This window comes from Sapajus apella, unplaced genomic scaffold (genome assembly GCF_009761245.1).
Source record: "Sapajus apella isolate SASKATOON/1434 unplaced genomic scaffold, GSC_monkey_1.0 scaffold31, whole genome shotgun sequence".
NCBI lineage: Eukaryota > Metazoa > Chordata > Mammalia > Primates > Cebidae > Sapajus > Sapajus apella.
In genome coordinates, this window is record NW_022436971.1 from 14,023,965 (window position 1) to 14,043,148 (window position 19,184).

At 51.5% G+C, this 19,184-nt stretch overlaps 1 protein-coding gene across 8 annotated transcripts in view; it reads right to left on the reverse strand.

Moving 5' to 3' along the window:
• GREB1 (growth regulating estrogen receptor binding 1) overlaps window positions 1-19,184 on the reverse strand; it is a 159,738-nt gene that overhangs the window by 43,815 nt on the left and 96,739 nt on the right. For all 8 annotated transcript variants that reach the window (XR_004273708.1, XM_032294100.1, XM_032294101.1 and 5 more), the window contains exons 6-14: window positions 18,835-18,978; window positions 16,501-16,629; window positions 12,216-12,329; window positions 11,601-11,744; window positions 8,524-8,709; window positions 4,454-4,804; window positions 2,145-2,273; window positions 1,302-1,430; window positions 215-412 (exon numbers count right to left, since the gene is read on the reverse strand). Coding sequence is in view for 7 of the 8 variants with exons in the window: in XM_032294100.1 (XP_032149991.1) it covers window positions 215-412; window positions 1,302-1,430; window positions 2,145-2,273; window positions 4,454-4,804; window positions 8,524-8,709; window positions 11,601-11,744; window positions 12,216-12,329; window positions 16,501-16,629; window positions 18,835-18,978 (1,524 nt within the window). In the remaining variant the exon portion in view is untranslated. The remainder of the gene's footprint in view (window positions 1-214; window positions 413-1,301; window positions 1,431-2,144; window positions 2,274-4,453; window positions 4,805-8,523; window positions 8,710-11,600; window positions 11,745-12,215; window positions 12,330-16,500; window positions 16,630-18,834; window positions 18,979-19,184) is intronic.

The following is a 19,184-nucleotide window of genomic DNA, read 5'->3' on the forward strand; positions in this document are numbered from 1 at the left end:
AAAGTTCAAGTTTTGGCTCTACCATCAACAGATCCTACAATCTGGGGCAAGTCACTGTCTCTGAACATCAGTTTCACAATCTATAAAACAAGAGCAACAATAATTGCCCCATCCACTCGATAGCAAAGAACGGTGTCAACATCCAAACACGGATTTAGGCAGATCAAAGCTTCTCCACACAGGCCACATGACTTGTCCCCGAAAGGCCCCATACCTGAGTGCCACACGTGGAACAGAGTCTGCTGGTAGGTCACTTCTGAGGGTGGAATGCAAATTAGAAAGTCCACCTTCTCAAAGGATCCCAAGTCCAGATTTTGGGTACTGGAATCCGCAATGGAACACACGTGGGAGAGGAGCTTCTGTGCCACTGCCAACTGGAAGGGCCGGATGCTGTGTGGCTCCAGGTGGTAACCTGGAACCAGAGCCCCAGAATGCCAGGTGAGCCCCAGGGCACATGGCTACTGTCCAGGCCCTTGGCCAGAGAGTCAGACAGTGAAACCGGTCCAGGGGAGACGGGCCCATGCACAAAGTGATGAGGGAAAGGGGAACAACTCACGTTTATCGTTTATCAAGTCCCTGCTCTCAGCTAAGCAGTGGCGGGTGTGTGAGTAGCAGCTATGTTATGAACCATTCTTCACTTAATAATAAAAATGAGAACCCACCACTTGGGGACCACAGAGGAGGCAGTGGCCTATCCTGCTTGGCGAGGACGACGAACCCATCCCAGGGGAGGTGACGCTGAGACTGGACTTTGGAAGAGGACTGCAAGCTCTCCAGAAAAAGAAACTAACACGACAGTCATTTAGGAACTCCACAGGAATAAAAAAACAACAGACTTGGAGGCAGGAAATTAGCAGAGGAATCCACCATCTCAGAAACACAGATGGATGTGCAATTCAAGATTAAATGAGCTTGTCACAATGAAAGACTGAAGTTTAAATTAGGTATCAGGTCTACTGTGACACTAAAGAGATGTCCTGTCTTGTGGGTGTGCCTCTGACATTGCTACCTCCAACCTGAGCCCCTGGATGCTGCCTCCCAGGCCAGACCCAGGCCCTCGCCAATGCCCTCTCATCGCTCACCGAGCACACATGAGCCCTCTGTCCCTTCAGCATCCACTGAGCACACCTGTGTACCCACCCCTCACTGTGCACACCTGTGCCCCAGCCCCTCTCACTGTACACACCTGCATCCCCACCCCCGCTCACTGTACACACCAGTGCCCACTGCCCCCCTCAATGTGCACATCTGTGCCCGCTTCCCCTTCCCCCCACCCTGAGAGGCTCCTTTTCACCACTCACTTGTGCACACCGGTGTCCCGCTGACCTCCAGGGATGCTGCTTTAGTGACAGAAGAGGCAGTGAGTGAGGAAGAAATATGGCCTTGATTTTCCTGGTGAAATTTGTCCAGCAAAATGTCAATGTCACCCTCTGCCCAAGACAGAATAAACAAATGGGTTTTCTGTGTCAGTGAAATTTAGCAAAAATCTACAGAGCAGTTAGTGTCAGATACGGTCCTGAGGCCTGGAGTCACGGAGGTAAAGAGGACGTAGCCTGTCCTGTCAAGGGGCCTCAGCCTAGTGGGGGTGAAGACACACCGTCAGAGTGAGTCCCCCTGACATAGCAAGTGCTAGGGCAGAAGGAGGAACAGCATGCTAAGGACGGAGCGGAAGGTCCCAAGCCCATCTGGAAAACGAAGGGTCTGAGAAGCTTTCTGGGGGGACATGGGATGAGTCTTGAGGGGTACGGAGCTAGGCAAACAACAGAGAAAGATGCTCACCGCCCAGAGCGCACGGGATACGAAACTCTCCGGGAAGAGGGAGAGGGGGGAAGAGAGGCCACCAAGTCTGGAGAGGTGCAGAGGAATGGGCACAAGGGCCTCGTGCACCCCACGGATACAGAACCCACATGGTGCCCTCCCCACTCAGGAGAACTCTACAGCCTGAGCAGGAAGAGATGGCCAGCCAGAACCCACAGCTGTCACTCAAGAAAAGAAAGGGACAGAAATGACAGTGCACAGAATGAAGGGCACTCTAAGTGGAGATCAACCTCAGCGGGTCACAGGCAGGGGGCAGAGGTGACCTCCCCCGGCACTGATTTATCCCATTAATCTCTGCATGTGCACCTGTCCCATGACAAGCCTACCTGGACAGAGGGTGCTAAAGAAGGCCCCCAGCGAGTCCACCTTCCCCGTAACCAGCTCGTAATTGACTTCCTTCTGGTACTCTGCTGGGGTGAGAAGGCTCTCAGAAAGAATCCGGGCTTGGTATTTTCCTGGAAAACAAAGAGCTTTCACTGTGCCTATTGTATCTTCCCTGCTTACTGGCCATATGACCCTGGACTAGACCCTTAACCCTTCTAGACTCACATTTCACATCTGGAATCTGTGGCTGACAGCAGGATCTACCTCCCAGACCTGCTGTGAGGTGACACATGACAACGGTGCCTGATGCACAGCAGAGGGTCAGGGTCTATAACTGAATGTACCACTCACATCAAGGTAAAAAATTGACAAAAAAAAAAAAAAAAAAACCACAGAATAGGTTTAAGATTAAAGAATGCTGGTCAGGTGTGGTGGCTCACGCCTGTAATCTCGACACTGTGGGAGGCTGAGGTGGGCGGATCATCTGAGGTCAGGAGTATGAGACCAGCCTGGCCTACATGGTGAAACCCCATCTCTACTAAAAATGCAAAAATTAGTTGGGCATGGTGGTATATGATTGTAGTCCCAGCTACTCGGGAGGCTGAGGCAGGAGAATCACTTAAAGTTGGGAGGCGGAGGTTGCAGTGAGATAGTACTACTGCATTCCAGCCTAGGCAACAGAGCAAGGCTCCATCTCACACACACACACACACACACACACACACACACACACACACACCCCACACACACCAGAATGCCAAAAGACAATTCAGACACTGCGCTTAAAAAGTTAAATGCCAGGCACAGTGGCTCACACCTGTAATCCCAGCAGTTTGGGAGGCTGAGGCAGGCGGATTGAGGGAGCCCAGGAGTTTGATACCAGCCTGGGCAACATGGCAAAACCCTATCTTGTAAAGTACAAAAATGTGAGCTGGGTGTGGTGGTGTACACCTGTAATATCCCAGCTACTCCAGATGGAGGTTGAGGCCGCAGAATCACTTGAGCCCAGGAGCTCAAGACTGCAATGAGCCAAGATCTTGCCACTGGACTTCAGCCCAGGAGACAGAGCAAGACCCTGTCTTAAGAAAAAGTGCATTAAATTGTGCATTTTTAGGCAAATTTTACAAGGTACAAAAAATTCCACTTGAAAATGCACAGCACCCGGGAAGATTTAAGCAGGACAAGAAAGCCCACGCATTTGGCGTCTGTCTCCCCCACCTAAAGAACGCTCCGGGCAGGCAGAGACTACTGTGCTCCCCGTGGGCCCCAGCCCTGCACATGTGGGGCTTCAATGACTGTTTTTAGAATTAAATCAATTGGCTAGGTGCAGTGGCTCACACCTGTAATCCCAGCACTTTGGGAGGCGTAGGCAGGCGGATCACTTGAGTTCAGGAGCTTAAGACCAGCCTGGGTGACCTGGTGAAACCCCATCGATACCAAAAAATTAGCTGGGTATGGGGGCACGTGCCTGTAATGCCAGCTACTTGGGAGGCTGAGGTAGGAGAATCTCTTGAACCCAGGAGGCAGAGGTTGCAATGAGCCAAGATCACACCACTGCACTCCAGCCTGGGGGACACAGTGAGATCCTGTCTCAAAAAACAATTAAATTAATTGGGTCCTGAAGACAACACAAGGTCATTGTTTTTTGGGGTTTTTTTTTTTTTGCTGTTGTTTTTGAGACAGTCTTGCTCTGTCACCCAGGCTGGAGTGCAGTGGTGTGATCTCAGCTCGTTGCAACCTCTGCCTCCCAGGTACAAGCGATTCTCCCGCCAGAGCCTCCCAAGTACCTGGGACTACAGGTGCGTGCCACCACGCCCAGCTAATTTTTTTGTACTTTTAGTAGAAACGGTTTTTCACCGTGTTAGCAGGATGCTCTGGATCTCCTGACCTCATGACCCGCCCGCCCCGGCCTCCCAATGTTCTGGGATTACAGGTGTGAGCCACCACGCCCGGCTGGTCATTGTTTTTTTTTGTTTTTGTTTTTAATCTCCAATAGATGAGTGAAGAAACAGGGCCAGAGTTCTGGTGTGAGTGATCACCCACGGTGGTGGAGCCAGGTTTTCAACAGGGTCTTTTCACACTCCCAAGCTGACCCCAGGGCTAACCTCACCAGCCACTCAGAGCAGGGATGAGCTTGTAACTAAGCCATTATTCAAGGCTGCCTTCCGAAGCCAGCTACCGAGAACAAGCCGCAGGTGTTAACTTGCTGCAAACCCAGGCCCGGGACAGAAAGGGAGAGAACCACTAAAGCGGGGGACCGGGAACGCCGTTCAGGGGGCTTCCCCGCAGCCGCGCGGCCCAGCGCGCTCACCAGTGACGGCGATGCAGGAGTCGATGGCCGCGCTGCGGCAGGCGCAGATGATGACCACGTAGTTGGTCTTGGCGAGCTTGCCCTCGACCAGCAGCCGGAACATCTCGGAGAGGCCCTCGGCCAGGGAGTAGGCACACTCGATGACGTGCACGCTGTCGTTGCAGGAGCTGGCGGCCAGGCTGGCCAGCCAGGGCAGCTGCGCGGAGGTCACGGGCGCCGCGGGGCCGGGCGCGGGCGGGAAGGGCTGCGGCGGCGCCTGCTGGTACTGCCGGATCTCGGTCAGGTGCGACTCGCGCCAGGAGCGCAGGAAGATCTGCTCCAGGTCCTCCATCAACGGCACCTGGTCCGCGGCTGCAACACAACGCGGGCGAAGCGCCTGCCACAAATGCCAACGGCATCGGGGGCGCGCGGGTGCAGCGACATGAACGCACCCACCTAAGTTATTACTGTGAAATCGGGCCACATTCGGCTGGAGCACGTGACGAGGGCATGAAATCCGCCATAATCTCACCGGCCGAACAGAGCCACGCTATTTATGTTTATCTCTTTTTTTTTCCCCCCATATTCAAGGGTTTTTTAAATTATAAGAAGATTTGTAAATTTATATTTAAGATTAAGCATCGTCTTTGAAAATCCAGAAACACAGTCCTTGCTCACCCTTTGGTCACATACACTAAAACGGTTAAAAGTTTAAGAGTCATTCCTCAATTTTCAAGACAAAGTAGGAAAAATGAATATGTTCTCAAGCTGCAGTTCAGCTTGTCTGTCCTCTTTTCCAAAAAAAATCTTACTTTGCTACCAAGCCACTCACCAACTCTAAGGAAAGACAATTTTTCAAAAAGCTAACAAAACCCAGAAAAAGGTAATAGATATCAACCTAAAATTATCACCCAAAACACTCCTGCTGCAAAAAAAAGAAAAAAAAAAAAAGGTAGGAAGCCAAATTCCCATAGCTTGTTGGAGAAGGTCTTTGAAAAGAATCAGAAAGTTAGAACTGGAACTACAGGGGTATAGACAGATTACACTGTCACTGTGCACATACACAGCAGCAAATGTGTAGAACATTCAGCCTGGGAGTATATTAGGCTTCCTCCTATTCCAGGAGAGGGAATCAAAACCTATGTTGCTGAATTAATATTAAAATTGTCCTTAAAAATAACCATATGGTTGTCAGTATAAACTTTGGGTCTTGCATTCTTTCCTTAACCATGACCCTATCATCAGTTTCAGTGCCATTTCCAGCCATCATAAAGAGTGCATTAGTGTGTCCATAGTGTCCCATCATATGTAAGTGCCACCGTTTACTTGGCAAGGTCTCCACTGTGGATTCTTTTATTTCTTCTAAATACTCACCTTTATAAATACCTCTGCAATGCATGTCTTGATGCATAGAACATTACTTCCATTGCCTGAATTCTCAAAAGTGGATTTACAGAACCAGCTAATACATATCAGCTTGCTTCCAAATGGCCTGAACGCATCAGTTTACCACATGAACAGTGCTTTGACAAGCGATGGTTTTATTGTACCTAAGCACCACTGGGTACCATCATTGGGGTTATTAATTCAGAAAAAGATTACTTGATTTGTGATTTGCATATCTTTGATGATGAGTGAGACTGCATACTTTTCAATATTTGTTTCCTTCTGGCATTTTCTCTTTTACCAATTGTCTGGTTTATACGTCCAGATTTCACATTTGATGAGCTGGAGGAAGGCGCACCAGGCTTCCATTTAGCAGGCACGTTCCAGCCCAGCTCTATCCACACCAGCTGTTCGGCCCTGACCTACCTCATATGGTTTCCTGCCGCATGACATGGGGTTCATGCCACCTTCTCTGTGGGCCATGCCAGAATTTGATTAAATCAGCTTATATCTCCGTCTTTGATTGGATGAATTTATCAGAATTCACTACTTGAATTAGCTAATCAAATTAGAATTTAATTAGATTAGCCATCACCTCTCTCTCATCTTTAAAAACTTTCCTTTGAGTACACATCTCCTTCCAGAACTACCTGGTGGGGGAAGTTCCAGAACTTTCCCCAGCTGGAGCCATCTGCACGTGCCATACTGTCTCCTCACCTCCAATCTCTCTAACCCACTCCAATATGACTTTTATCCCAATTTTCACGTACATCATCACCAAGGCTGCCAACTGCTTCCCCTGGCGAAACCCAGTGGTCAGGGTCCCGTCTTCCCTCCACTAAACTCCCAGCCACACTGGCATGGTTGATCAGTCTCTCCCCTTGGGAATGCTTTTTTCACTGCTTCGTATCAACATACACCTATTCCCTCAACTTAGGTTTGCAGACTGCCGACCTGAGCTGTGGATGCTGGGGGACATCTAGAAAAGGGCTCGCTGACCATGCCTGGCCTCATGGTGCTAACTAGGGGACACACACTTAAAGGGAACAATCACAGAGCGTAATTCCTGGTGCCCTAAAAATAAAGGGAATAGGATAGGGGCCTGGAGGGCGGAAGCTGTCTTACACACAGTGACAATAGGGCCTTGCTGGGAAGACAACAGGTGACCCTAAACCTGAAGGACATGAGGGAGCAAGCCATACATGTCTTCGGCAAGAGCACATCACAGGGAAGGAACGGCAAGTGTTGGGATGCTCAGGTGGGACAAGATTGCTGAGGGGGACAGTGGGCTGGGACAGAGCCAGCAGGTGGGACCAGGAGGCAGGCAGGGGAAGGGGTGGAGTGAGCGCCGGATGAGAAACCACGGCAAGGCTCTGGGCAGGGAAGAGATGAAACCAGATTCCCAGTTTTCAGGGATGTGGGGAACATGGCAAGAATGCCGCCCCAGTGAGGGGACAGCCACCGAGAGGGTGGGCGAGGCTAGATTCCAGATAAGCTGTGCTTACTGCCGGACTGGTGGTGACTATGAGAAAGAGGGACGATGGTGGTTTTCCCAGCTTCCCCACCAGCCTTTCCTGCCTTCCCTCCGGTTCCAGCTCAGCCGCCTCCTCTGGATCTCTGAAGGTAGGAAGTCCCCAGGCTCAAACCTTGGCACTTTCCTCTCCCCGTAGCCACCTGCAGCTGGTCTCACGGCTTTAATATACATCATCTGTAAGCCGATATGTCTTAAATGTATACCGACAGCTTCAACCTCCCCTGGGATCAAGGCCTGCCCATGCAAATGACACGGGCCACTTGCTGTCTCGTGGGCATCTCAAACTCATGCCAAGACAGAACTCAGGTCCATTGCCACCATTCACCTGGCTGCTTGGGCTGAAACCCAGGCCACATCTGCTCCCACTCCCTTCAAAGGGATTTCCAGTCACCCTTACCTTCAGAATAGCTCCTCTAGTTCACTGCTGCCGCCCTCAACGACCCAAGCCACTGCGTGCCTTTAACAGGCAACTGACTGTTTCTCCGTTTCTGCCACTGTGTCTGCACCATTTGACTCCACACAGCCACCAAGGTGGCCTTTTTAAGGTGAAAATCAGATTGCTTCCATCCCCTGCCTAAAAATATTCCAGCGGCTTCTCAACGTATCTACCATAGAATCACACTCGACTGGAGCCTGCCCCTCTCTGACCACACCTCTCACTCACACCCTCTCTCTGCTGCAGCTGCTCCTCCACATCTCACAGCCCTCACCTGTCCTCTCTCCCTCCTCCACCTGTCCTCATTCTTCAGATCATCATAACGCTGACTCCTGCTCAGGGGTCCGGGTCTCTACTCACAGAGGCCTTTCTTGATAACCCTAAACTGACCCCACACAGACACACTAATGCATGCGCCCACCTTTACCTGCCTATTTTCCACTGGATTATTGCTTCTCTCTCCCACTAAACTAGAATCGCCTCAAGGGCAGGGTCTTTGCACAATTTCCTGCTGTATCCCTGTGCCTAGAACGGCAGACAGAGTTCTGGAAATGTCTCCATCAACTTCAACCTACTGTCAGCCCCTCAGTGTGGGGATGCCCACAGTGACCTCCTGACGTCCCCCCAGGGGACCCATAAGGACTTCCCCTGTATTTCATTTCCAGAAGCCCGTGTCAGCCCCCACAAGGGCCTAGGCCAGGTCTGTGCTCGGGCTGGGAGGTGGAGACGACTCACCCAGCTGGACCAGGTAGTAGACGGTCAGTAGGAGCTGCATCTCCTCGGAGATGGGCTGGATGGTGGAGGCACCGTACTGCTCGTATGCTCGCGAGATGGACTGGGAATTCTGGTAGCACGTGTATAGGAGAGGGCTGACCACGACATCATTCAGGTTCCCACAGAGGTAAGGGAAGTTCCCGTGGCCTGTGGAGGAACAGCAGCTACTTGGCAACCCGTCTTGTGCACAGTTTATGGCCCCACACATGTGGGTCTTCTGGGGGTGAAGATGCTGAAGGAGACAGGTGAGCTGTGCTGAGTGCCTTGAGTGCCCCTGTCCTGGGAAGCCTTGCTCATTGCATGCACCTGCTCACCCTCCTGGCACCCAGGATGTGGAGTCACCTTTTCTAACCAATGGGGCTGTGGCATTTGCTGGTTCATTCTGTCTAATCCTCTTATTTTTTTTTTACAAGTGAGGGAGCTGAAGCCCAGAAGGACTTGCCCAGAGCCAAGCAGCTGCCACCTGTCACTCCTCCAGCACCGCTGATGGGACTCGTCATGGGCAGAGCACCTTCCGGAGCTTCGCTGGGTGCTGCCTGCCAGCCCTTAACTCACTGACTCCAAGCAAGGAGGGTTCTGCCTTGCATCCTCCCGGGCTCTCTGACAAAGTGAGCTGGGAAAATATATCATTGTAGAGACCAGGAGACTGAGTCATTCTTTCTTTTCTGTTTTTGTTTTGTTTGTTTGTTTGAGACAGCGTCTTGCTCTGTCCCTAGGCTGGAGTGCAGTGGCACAATCTTGGCTCACTGAAACCTCCACTTCTCAAGTTCAAGCAATCCTCCCACCTCAACCTCCCAAGTAGCTGGGATTACAGGTGTGTACCACCACACCCGGCTAATTTTTGTATTTTTAGTAGAGACGGGGTTTCATCATGTTGCCCATGCTGGTCTCAAACTTCTGACCTCAAGTGATCCACCTGCCTCAGCTACCCAAGGTGCTGGGATTATAAGCATGAGCCACCGCGCCCGGCCCGTTAGAAGATTCATTCTGAGGATAGCCCTTAGAGGTGGAATCACCCAGGCTGGGGTCACATCTCTTTCCATCATTCTGTAGCTACATGACGCTAAGCAAGATGGTTAACTGCCCTAAACCTCAGTCTCTGCATTTGTAAAACCAGGTGAAGTTGTCAAATCTTCTTGGGGCTGCTGAGCTCCCAAAGGTGGCACGTGTGTGTTTGGGGGGGGGGCGTGTATCTTGCATGCTGGGTACTCCATTTAGTCACCAAAAACACATTTTCTGGCTTCGGCTGTGTGCTACGTGCAGGCATCCTGCTAGGCTCAGGGAGTAAAGCTGGTACCTGGGACACAGGTCATGATTTCAAAGACATTGCTTCTCAAGGGCTTCTCAAACACTGCTGGCCCCACCCAGAGCTTCTGATGCAGAACCCGGGCCTAATTCTGAATCTGGGATTAGCCCGTGAATTCATGCCTCTCATACGCTCCAGGGCAATGCAGGTGCTGCTGGACCAGGGGCTACCATTTGGGTAGCACCACTTACAAATATTACGGATGGCAAGAGGCTAGGGAAAGAGTTACTATAAAAGCAAGCACGTGACATTTGTCATAAAAGAGGAACATAGAAGTGACAAGGGGGGGTGGAGGAAAGGGACTCTAAGACAGCTTCATGGAGAAGGCATAGGGTGGAGTCTTAAAGCCTCGGCAGGGCTTGGACACATGACTGTGGGGAACAGGAATCAGGGAGGCAAGCACTTTACAGCAAGGGATGCAGCGTAAACAGAGGCAGTGGAGGGAACGGAGCACACCTGCGAATTGGACAGTCTCTGTTCTGGATCGTTAGTGTGAGACCTAGACCGGCCAGGCTTTCTTTTCTGAGGCTCCTGCTCAAAGCCGCTGCGTGTGAAGCCCCACCTGCACTGCCATGCCTTGCACCCTGTCCCAGCTTTGTTGCCTGAGCATCGTGTTCTTGGGGCCTAACACAGACACATGATGGCCACATGAAAAATACATGCAACATGACTGAAAGAATGCTGCCCTTCATTTTAGGTAGACCGTGGAATCCCATGGAAGTGCCTCAGTCATTGCCCTGTGTCATGTTAAAGTCAAAACTCAGAGTTGCACTCTACATCCTGAATACTCTGCCCGTTCTTCGTTTTTTTAGGAAAAAAGACATGTTCTTTAATATTTCTTAATTATCAGTAGGATGCTTCTCCCACTTTCCTAAAATCCTCCCTTCTCTAACCAACGAGCATGATACCAAATACAGTAATAACATATTTAGGAGGGGTCTGCGTGCACTGCGTGTGTGCCTGGTGTGTGCGTGCAATGCCCACGTGGGTATGTATGTGTGTGTCACCATGTGTCAGCCGTTCTGGTACCTACAATCACCAGTCAAGACCTGCTGAATCCCCCAGGGTTTCCCATTGCAAGGTCTCCAGATTCATCCATGGGATTTCTTCAGTTGAGCCAAAAGTCTACCCCTACATAGCATATGTTAGCCCACTGCACTGAACAGACGAAATCTAATTTTACTTGATGCTTCTACAGGAGTGACCATGGCTATCTTTGGCCAAAGTAGATTTCTTAGTCAAAAAAAACTAGTGGCATGGGTAACAACAGGATAACCCACCAAAGCAGGGCTCCTACAGCAAGGGAGTGATTTGCTTTTTCCTAATCCTCAGCACTCAGCACAGGCCTGGGACCAGGCCTGAGTGAAGTGCTGGGACCAGAAGCTGAGTGAAGCGGAGCAAATGAAGGAAAGAATGAGTGAACAGGAATGTGGACTTCACGGCAGGGAATCGTGTGTATGTATGTAAGTGTGTGTTTCCATGTGCCAGCTGTTCTGGTTTCACCTGGACCACTGTGGAAAGCTGTGACAAGCACCATCATTCCTGGCATCTGATCGGGGGCTGAACTAGTGACTGGCTCTGCCCTGTTCTTTCCTTGCCCTGGAGAGCATTTTAGGTTTGTCTCAGGAGGGTGCCCTGGAGTCGGCCCAGGATGAGGTCTCACAGTTGCCCATTTCTTGTCCCCTCCTTTAGGCTCTCCCATCCCCACGACTCACAGCACTGCTGTACTTGCCTTTAAATATCACTGGCTTGGCCTTGCATATTTTCAGCAAGTTGTCAGGAACAGACACAGGTTCTCCAGAGGTCACCACTGGAAAGGTGACTGAAGCTGCTCCCACCAAGCCAACCTGGGGCATGCAGGACATGCCTGCGCTCTCTAGGAACACCCAAGAACGTTAGTAAAGACATCAGACAAGGCATCTGCCTCTCACACACCTGACATCAGGCCGGCCAGCCGTGCTACCCCCAACCAATGTCCTTGATTACAGGAGCACCAAACTCTTAAAGTCACAGATTCCTAAGGTCAAGGGCACCTTTAAGTTCATTCAGTCCATCCTTCCCCCAGTGATTTAGTCTCTTCTTCAATATCCCTGCCAAGTGATAAACAGCCTCTTTTAAAATTTCTCAACACTGAAAGAACTCACCACTATACAGGGATCCTACACCGTATAAAGCAATTCTAACATGTGAGAGAGAGATCTTTTCTTACACCAAACACTGCCTCCTTAGAACTCCCTCACCAGTATACACATTCACACACATGCACATGCACACACACACACAACTGGTGGCAGCACTACCACCAGTACCCGGGTCTGGAATTCCGGGCGAGGCTGCCATCACTTACCATACTTAGCTCTGTTCCCACCACCTTGTGGGTAGCCACCATCTGGAGCTGATGGAGATTCTGGAGACCACCCTTTGTGGCGTTTTTTGGGGGGCCCGGAGTTTGACAAGATACCTAGACAATATTCAGAGTGTGGATTAGGCTATTACCAGGAAAGAGCTCCAATAAATCTTTCCATTGGTTTGGAGAACAATGATCTGTTTTATCTTGTTTTTTGCTAATCACAGTTTCACATGGGTTTTAAGGACCTAGCAAAATATCTAGGCATAAGGAAATGTCGATTTTTGTAAATGTTTCATTCCAAAGCTGTGTGTGTCTCAACTTTCTCTGAGTCTGAGCACCTTCGTCTTTAAAATGGGACACTAAACCCTACTCTGAAAGGTGGTTGGATCAGAATTAAAGAGAATGTATGCAGAGCACTTTGTGCAATGAACTGCAGGGAGCTTGGGCCCCACATGGTAGCCAGAATTCCCCACATCATCATCTTCACCACCATCATTGCTGTTACCGACATATTCCAATCCACTTCTGAAGGGCTGGAAGAGAGAAATACGTTTCCGCACAGGCGACAGCAGCATTTGATCCACCACTACAGCTCCACCGCTTGGGGGCAGTACTGATCTGCCTGTGCTCCCCTCCCTGCCCCAGCCTGGAAAGCTAATTTAAGACTCAAAAAAATCAAGTACAGAGGCTGGCACCCACTGCAATGAGTCATCCCCACCCACTCTAGATAACAGCATGCTCATGACTCAAGCTATCTTGGTGAATGGTTTGAAACACCAAGAATTGGTTTCCATAGTTTCTTGACTAACCAGATACAAAATTTCCCCTACGTGTAGAGATTCACGTCTCAGCCTCCGCTGCACATTTAACTAACCCGGGAATCTTTTAAAACTCTGGATGCAGCCCCGTCCCAGGTAAACCAGAAGCCCATCATGGGAGCAGGACCCAGGCATCCCAATATCTCAGAGCTTCCCCGTGATTCTAATGCATGGCCCGAGTGGAGAGGCACCAATCAGAGCAACGATTCTGCAGGTGTGACCCGAGTTGCTGCACAGAACCCACATGGGCCTGTTAAACCTGTGTGTCCCTGGGCCCCGCCTTGACCTCCAGAATCACATCTCTGGAAACAACAGTAAGAAAATACCATCCTTTATAAGCCAGCTTGGTGATTCCTTTTTTTATGAGATGGAGTCTTGCTCTCATTGCCCAGGCTGGAGTGCAATGGTGCAATCTCAGCTTACTGCAACCTCCGCCTCCGAAGTTCAAGCGATTCTGCCTCAGCATCCCGACTAGCTGGGACTAACGGCATGCACCACCATGCCCAGCTAGTTTTGTATTTTTAGTAGAGATGGGATTTCACCACGTTGGTCAGGCTGGTCTCGAACTCCTGACCTCAGGTGATCTGCCTGCCACAGCCTCCCAAAGTGTGGGATTACAGGTGTAAGCCACTGCACCCAGCCAGTCTGGTAATTCTTAAGCACACTGCAGGGTGAGAATCATTGCTTTACAGTCTCTTAAGAGTAATCCAAAAAAATATTTTCACCTCATCAGACTGAGTCAAAGTAAATAAAAAGTTAAAAGCAGAAAGTACTTTGTTTACAAAGAGCTTTCAAACCCGTGGGCTCCTTTCACCCTCCCAACAACCACTGAGGCAGCTGCTGTTTTCCTCATCCCTGTCTGCAGAGATGAGGCCTTTGACACTGCAAACATCTGTCGCTAGTTGCAATGGGAGGCCCTCCACAGGGGCTAAGCAGCCAGCTCCTCTAAAAGCTCTGCTGATCGTCCAGAGGGGACAGGGCTCGGAACCGGGTCTCAGTAAGGATGGAAGAGATGCAGGTATTTTCTCACTTTGGGAAGCTAATTCTGTAGATAGCTCTAAGTAGACCCTAAGCCCATGAGCTCTTCCCAGATGATGTCACCAGGAGCTGCTCCCATGGTACCAGTGCGGATCGACTATTTCTGAAAATGTCTCTTGGGGAGGTACTATGTGGCAGTGTGGGAGACGATTCATTATGTAGCCTGCTTGGTGCAGGACGTTCCAGCCTGCCCACTCTGTCCCAGCACCAAATGCCAGTAGGACCCTGTGTCTGGGACAACAAATCCATCCTTTACCAGAGCATTTCCCACCCTGCCCCCAGGGGGCAGCACTTCTCCATTGCGAACCAGTGACTGGCCTGAGTGACAGGCCTCAAGGCTTCAGTAAACTCCAAGTGGTATGAGACACAGTTTCTTAAAAATTGATTTTGAGCTCTCTCCTCAGAACAGACGAGAAGGCCCAGGAACTCCAACACTTCAGCTGTGCTCCACGCAACGCAACCCAGCCAGCGTCATGCCCACTAGCTGGGCTTCCCAGAAGCTGGTACCGGGGCTCTGAGATGCACATGACCAGAGTGCTGCCCTCGGGAACTGCACAGCGTCAAGGCCCTGAGAGCCACACGTGGCTGCAGGACTGAGCCTGGGATGGCTGGGAGCCCCATGCGCTCACAGGGAGCCCTCCTGCATGGAGCAGGTGTTCCCTGAGTAACCTCAGAAAGGCGGTTTAATAGGTGGGTGTAGAGGGCAGCCCAGAGCTGGGAAGCAGGCACAGGGCACAGAGACAGGAGACGGGGCCACGGGGGTGGGAACTGAGCTGCCCAGAGCAGCCAAAACAGCAGGGAATGAGGTTCAGCAGGTGGGCCAGGGTCAGATTCTGGAAAGGCTTGTGTGCTTCCCTGGGCAATCTGGAGGAGCTCCATCTCTCACACCCCTCCACGGAGCATGGCAAGGAAAATGCAGTCAGTCCACACAGGGGGCTTCCTAGGGCCACCTTCACAGGGTCCCGGGCTGAGGGAGGCCCTCGTCTCCCTGCTGTTCAGTGTGGAGGCTGGGGGTCCACAGACCTCAGCCCAGAAGGGAGGCAACAGCAGCCTAGTATCCCCAGCCCCGGGGGGCCAGCTCTGCAGCCAGAGGGTTGTCCTCAAGGCAGCACCCGGCAGAGAAGCAGCAGTCCCTGGAAGAAAGCAGAAGGCTGCCTGCGGCTTGGCTGCTCTGGAGGACGAGACTCGGCTACTGCCTGGGACTCGGCTGCTACGGGTTCGGGCTCCAGGATGGAGGCGCTGGTTGGAACTACATTCGCTCCTTCAGTGAAGAATGAGACAATTCACGAGATTTTCACCAGGGAGGTCCTCCACCAGCACGTGGAGTGGGAGCATGGAGACTGGATTCTAGGCTTGGCCCTGCCTCTCTGGACCTCTGTCTCCTCCCCTGTAAAACAGCGCTGGCCTAGATGGTTTCTAAGGGCTCCTCCCGTTTGATGTCGCGGATCCTCAAATCCAATTTGGCGGAGTGCATAATGGAGGAAGGAAAGACGAGAATGGCTTATGAAGTGGCTCCAGTTGAGCATGGTGGGGAGAGCACTGGACTGGGAATCCACAAGCAGGTCCCCAGGTGGCTCCGCCCATTGACAGCTTCCTCAAACTCTCCTCTGGCAGGAGGTCTGCTCAGCTCCTTCACTCACCTCTCTCATCTGTATCCTCACCTCCTCATCCTGTTTTGCTCTCTTTCTCCCATTCCACCTCTACATGATGCTTCCCCAACTTCTAAGTTGCAGCTCAGTTATCGCCTCCTCCAGGAAGCCTTACCTGAACAGACCAGCCTCAGTGATGATGCTGATTTGGATGAGAACAGGAACAGCTGGTATGAATTAGTGAGCTGCCAGGTGTGCTCTGACCTTTCATACAGCACCTCATCCCTCTTAACCCTTGGAGCAGAATTCTCATCTCCAGATGAAAAAACATTTATTGAGACTTGGCCAAGCTCCCCTGACTAACAAGAGACAGCGGTAGGTTTTGAATTCGTATTTATCTGATTCAGAAGCCCAGGTTCTTCCCCAGCAACACACCGCCCACTATTGCTACAAAATTCTACCGTCCTCCAGCTGCGCAGCCCAAAGGACAGGTCACTTGCCATCACCACAGGTGTCTCACTGCTCCTTGGCACACATGACATCTCCCAAGTGTCACTCATACAGCACCAGGGCCTGGGCCCATACCCACGGACTCAGGAGGCACCAGGCCCAGACCCACAGACTCAGGAGGCACCAGGCCCAGACCCACGGACTCAGGAGGCACCAGGCCGAGACCCATGGACTCAGGAGGCACCTGTGGTCCTGGCCTGACTCTCATGGAAGCCACACCAGACTCCAGGAGGCTCAGCGGCCCCAGCCCAGCAGCTCCCATGCCCCCTCTGGCGTTGGCCCAGAGAAGAGCAGGATCCCCAGGATGGCCAGGACAGGCAGCGCTACCTAAAGCCGACGGACGCGGCAGGGTCAACAGGTTATTCTTTGCCAGCTGTTGGCACTTCGGGGAATCTTTGCCGTTGAAAACAGCCGGACCCATTGCTGCACTTAGTGAGGGGTGATCAGAAGCTGGTCCTGAAAGCAGATAGAAGGCAAAGAGGAGAGTCAGTTCACAAGAATGCCCTGGGTGCCAGACAAGGAGGAAATCATTTTCCTTGCAGTTTCACAAAGTCGCTTTTCCCCAGCAAGTCTCATCGGGAGGTCAGAATTCCCAACAGTGATTCTGCTGCACTGAGAAGACACATGCAGACACACACACACACACGTGCACATGGACTCCTGCACACACTCCTGCATACACACAAGCACACACATGCACACACACCTATATACATGCACACATAGGAACATGTACCCTCCTGCTCACACCTCATTGGACACACAGCCTGAGTGAAAGAAGGACCGGGGGACTTTCTGAATTCCAGGACCACACCTGAAACTTCTGCTTCCTTCTACATTCTCTCTCAAGACCTCTGGTTGATATGTTTTGGCTGTGTCCCCACCCAAATCCCACTTGGAATTGTAGCTCCCATAATCCCCCTGTGTCATGGGAGGGACCTCGTGGGAGGTAACTGAATCGTGGGGGTAGTTTCCCCCATACTCTTATGATAGTGAGTAAGTCTCAAGAGATCTGATGGTTTTATAAAGGTCAGGCTCTCTTGCCTGCCACCATGTAAGACGTGCCTTTGCTCCTCCTTTGCCTTTTGCCATGATTGTGAGGCCTCCACAGCCATGTAGAACTGTGAGTCCGTTAAACCACTTTCCTTTATAAATTGCCCAGTCTTGGTACGTCTTCATAGCAGTATGAAAATGGACTAATACATCTGGAGTCTAGGAGAGCAGTCGGGTTTGCAGCTACCTGGGTGCAGGCTGTTCATAGGACCCAGGGCTCCCAGGTCTGAGGGTAATTCTGGGGGCAATCCTGGCTTCTAGTCTCCTGGGGCTGACCAAACTGTTTAGGTTGCCCACGTCAACCACAATGGTCTGGAAAGAGCTCAGGTCAGGAGTGGCATTGAATGTTTCCAGCGGGTTTAGGAGGGTGGATCTGAAGCCAGATGACATGTGTCTGAGCCCAGTTCCACTACTTCCCAGCTGTGCAACTCTGGACACTTACTTAACCGCCTATGCCTCGGTGTCCTCATCTAGAAAACGGGGCTGGTCATTGTAACAACTGTGACAATGACATGAGTTAGCAGAAAAAAGTGCTGAGAATGGTGCCTGGCATGTGGCACGCTCTGAGTACTTGCTCATGCTACCATCTTATTTGATTCCTACAACTGCCCTGCAAATTAGACAAAAGAGACTTTCCAACTTTACAGACAAGAAAATGGAAGTTCAGAGGGCTTGAGTTGCCCCAAATCACTCAGCTGAAAGGTGGCAGCACTGGAGCTTACACCCAGGCACCCAGACAGCAAAAACAGCAGGCTCTTCAGTCCATGGTGGCAGAGGCACAGGGGGCCTGGGCATGGGGAAGCAGTGAGGAGCTCTGGGCCTCTGGAGGAGAGTACGTCCCAGACCCGTGCCCAGGGGATAGAGAGGCCAGGTAGGTACAAGGGCACTGGCTCCCTCTCAGGGCCAATGCACCTCTATAGACCCTCTGGGCAGGAGACATGAAAACAACCAGTGACCTTCCTGAGGCTCGGGAAGGCTGGTATCTACTGTGATGACAATCACCATGCTTAGTAAGTCTGTGCACCATGGCAAGATGCCAAGCATGTGAATCAGAAACACCGAATGTCACCTCTTGCCTCCACCTTCTCCTGCCCACGAGGTCATAGGCAAGCACCCAGCCTCAATGAGCCTCACCTTCCCAATCAGTAAAATGCAGAAACTGATGCCTGCTCACAGCATGGTTGTTGAGCTTCAAGGTGATCACAAAGCAGGGGTGAGCCAAGCACAGGATGAATGGCGGTGGCAATGTGGGCTTTTCCGCCCCTTCTAGCAATTCGTTCAAACTCTGACTCAGCACCTTTACATAGAGAGCTCTATGCTATGTAGGGGGCTGGGGATTGCTGCAGAGGGATCCTGCATGTGTCCTCACCAGGTGATCCCACTGTGTATCAAACAGGAACAAAGAAAAGCTCTGAAATTAAATGAAAAACCTAGCATTCTTTGTTGAAAAGTATTACACATTCAAGATAAAATGTAAAGGCATTATAGAAAAAGATAGCAGCCCCCTGACTGATTATGAAGAATGCTTGACTACATGGTCACCTGGACACATCGGAGACATGCCAGGTCTGTGGTTCCAGCAGCTCTGGCGTGTCTCTGCCGCCTCACCTGCCTGCTGCGCTCCCATCAGGATGCCAGGGTTCGTTCCCGGAGTGGGCTCGCTGGGGAAGGAAGCCAGAGGCCCTGCGCTCTCCAGAGCCGGGAAGAGGGAACCGGAACAAGTACTGGCGGGGATCTGCCGGCTTCTGAACTCTAAGGGGGCAAGATGCACACGTGAAAACCAAGTCACTCTCTCCCAACAGTTACGAAAGCAGGTTCTGGAATGGAATGTGTCCTATGGAGAGTGACCTATGTAGACAGCCACACAAGCTGCCACCATAGCCCGGTCTTTGCTTCAGCGTGAAGCCAGGCGGGTGGGGGGGGCGGGGGGTGCAACCCTCTACCTGTGACTCCAGGCC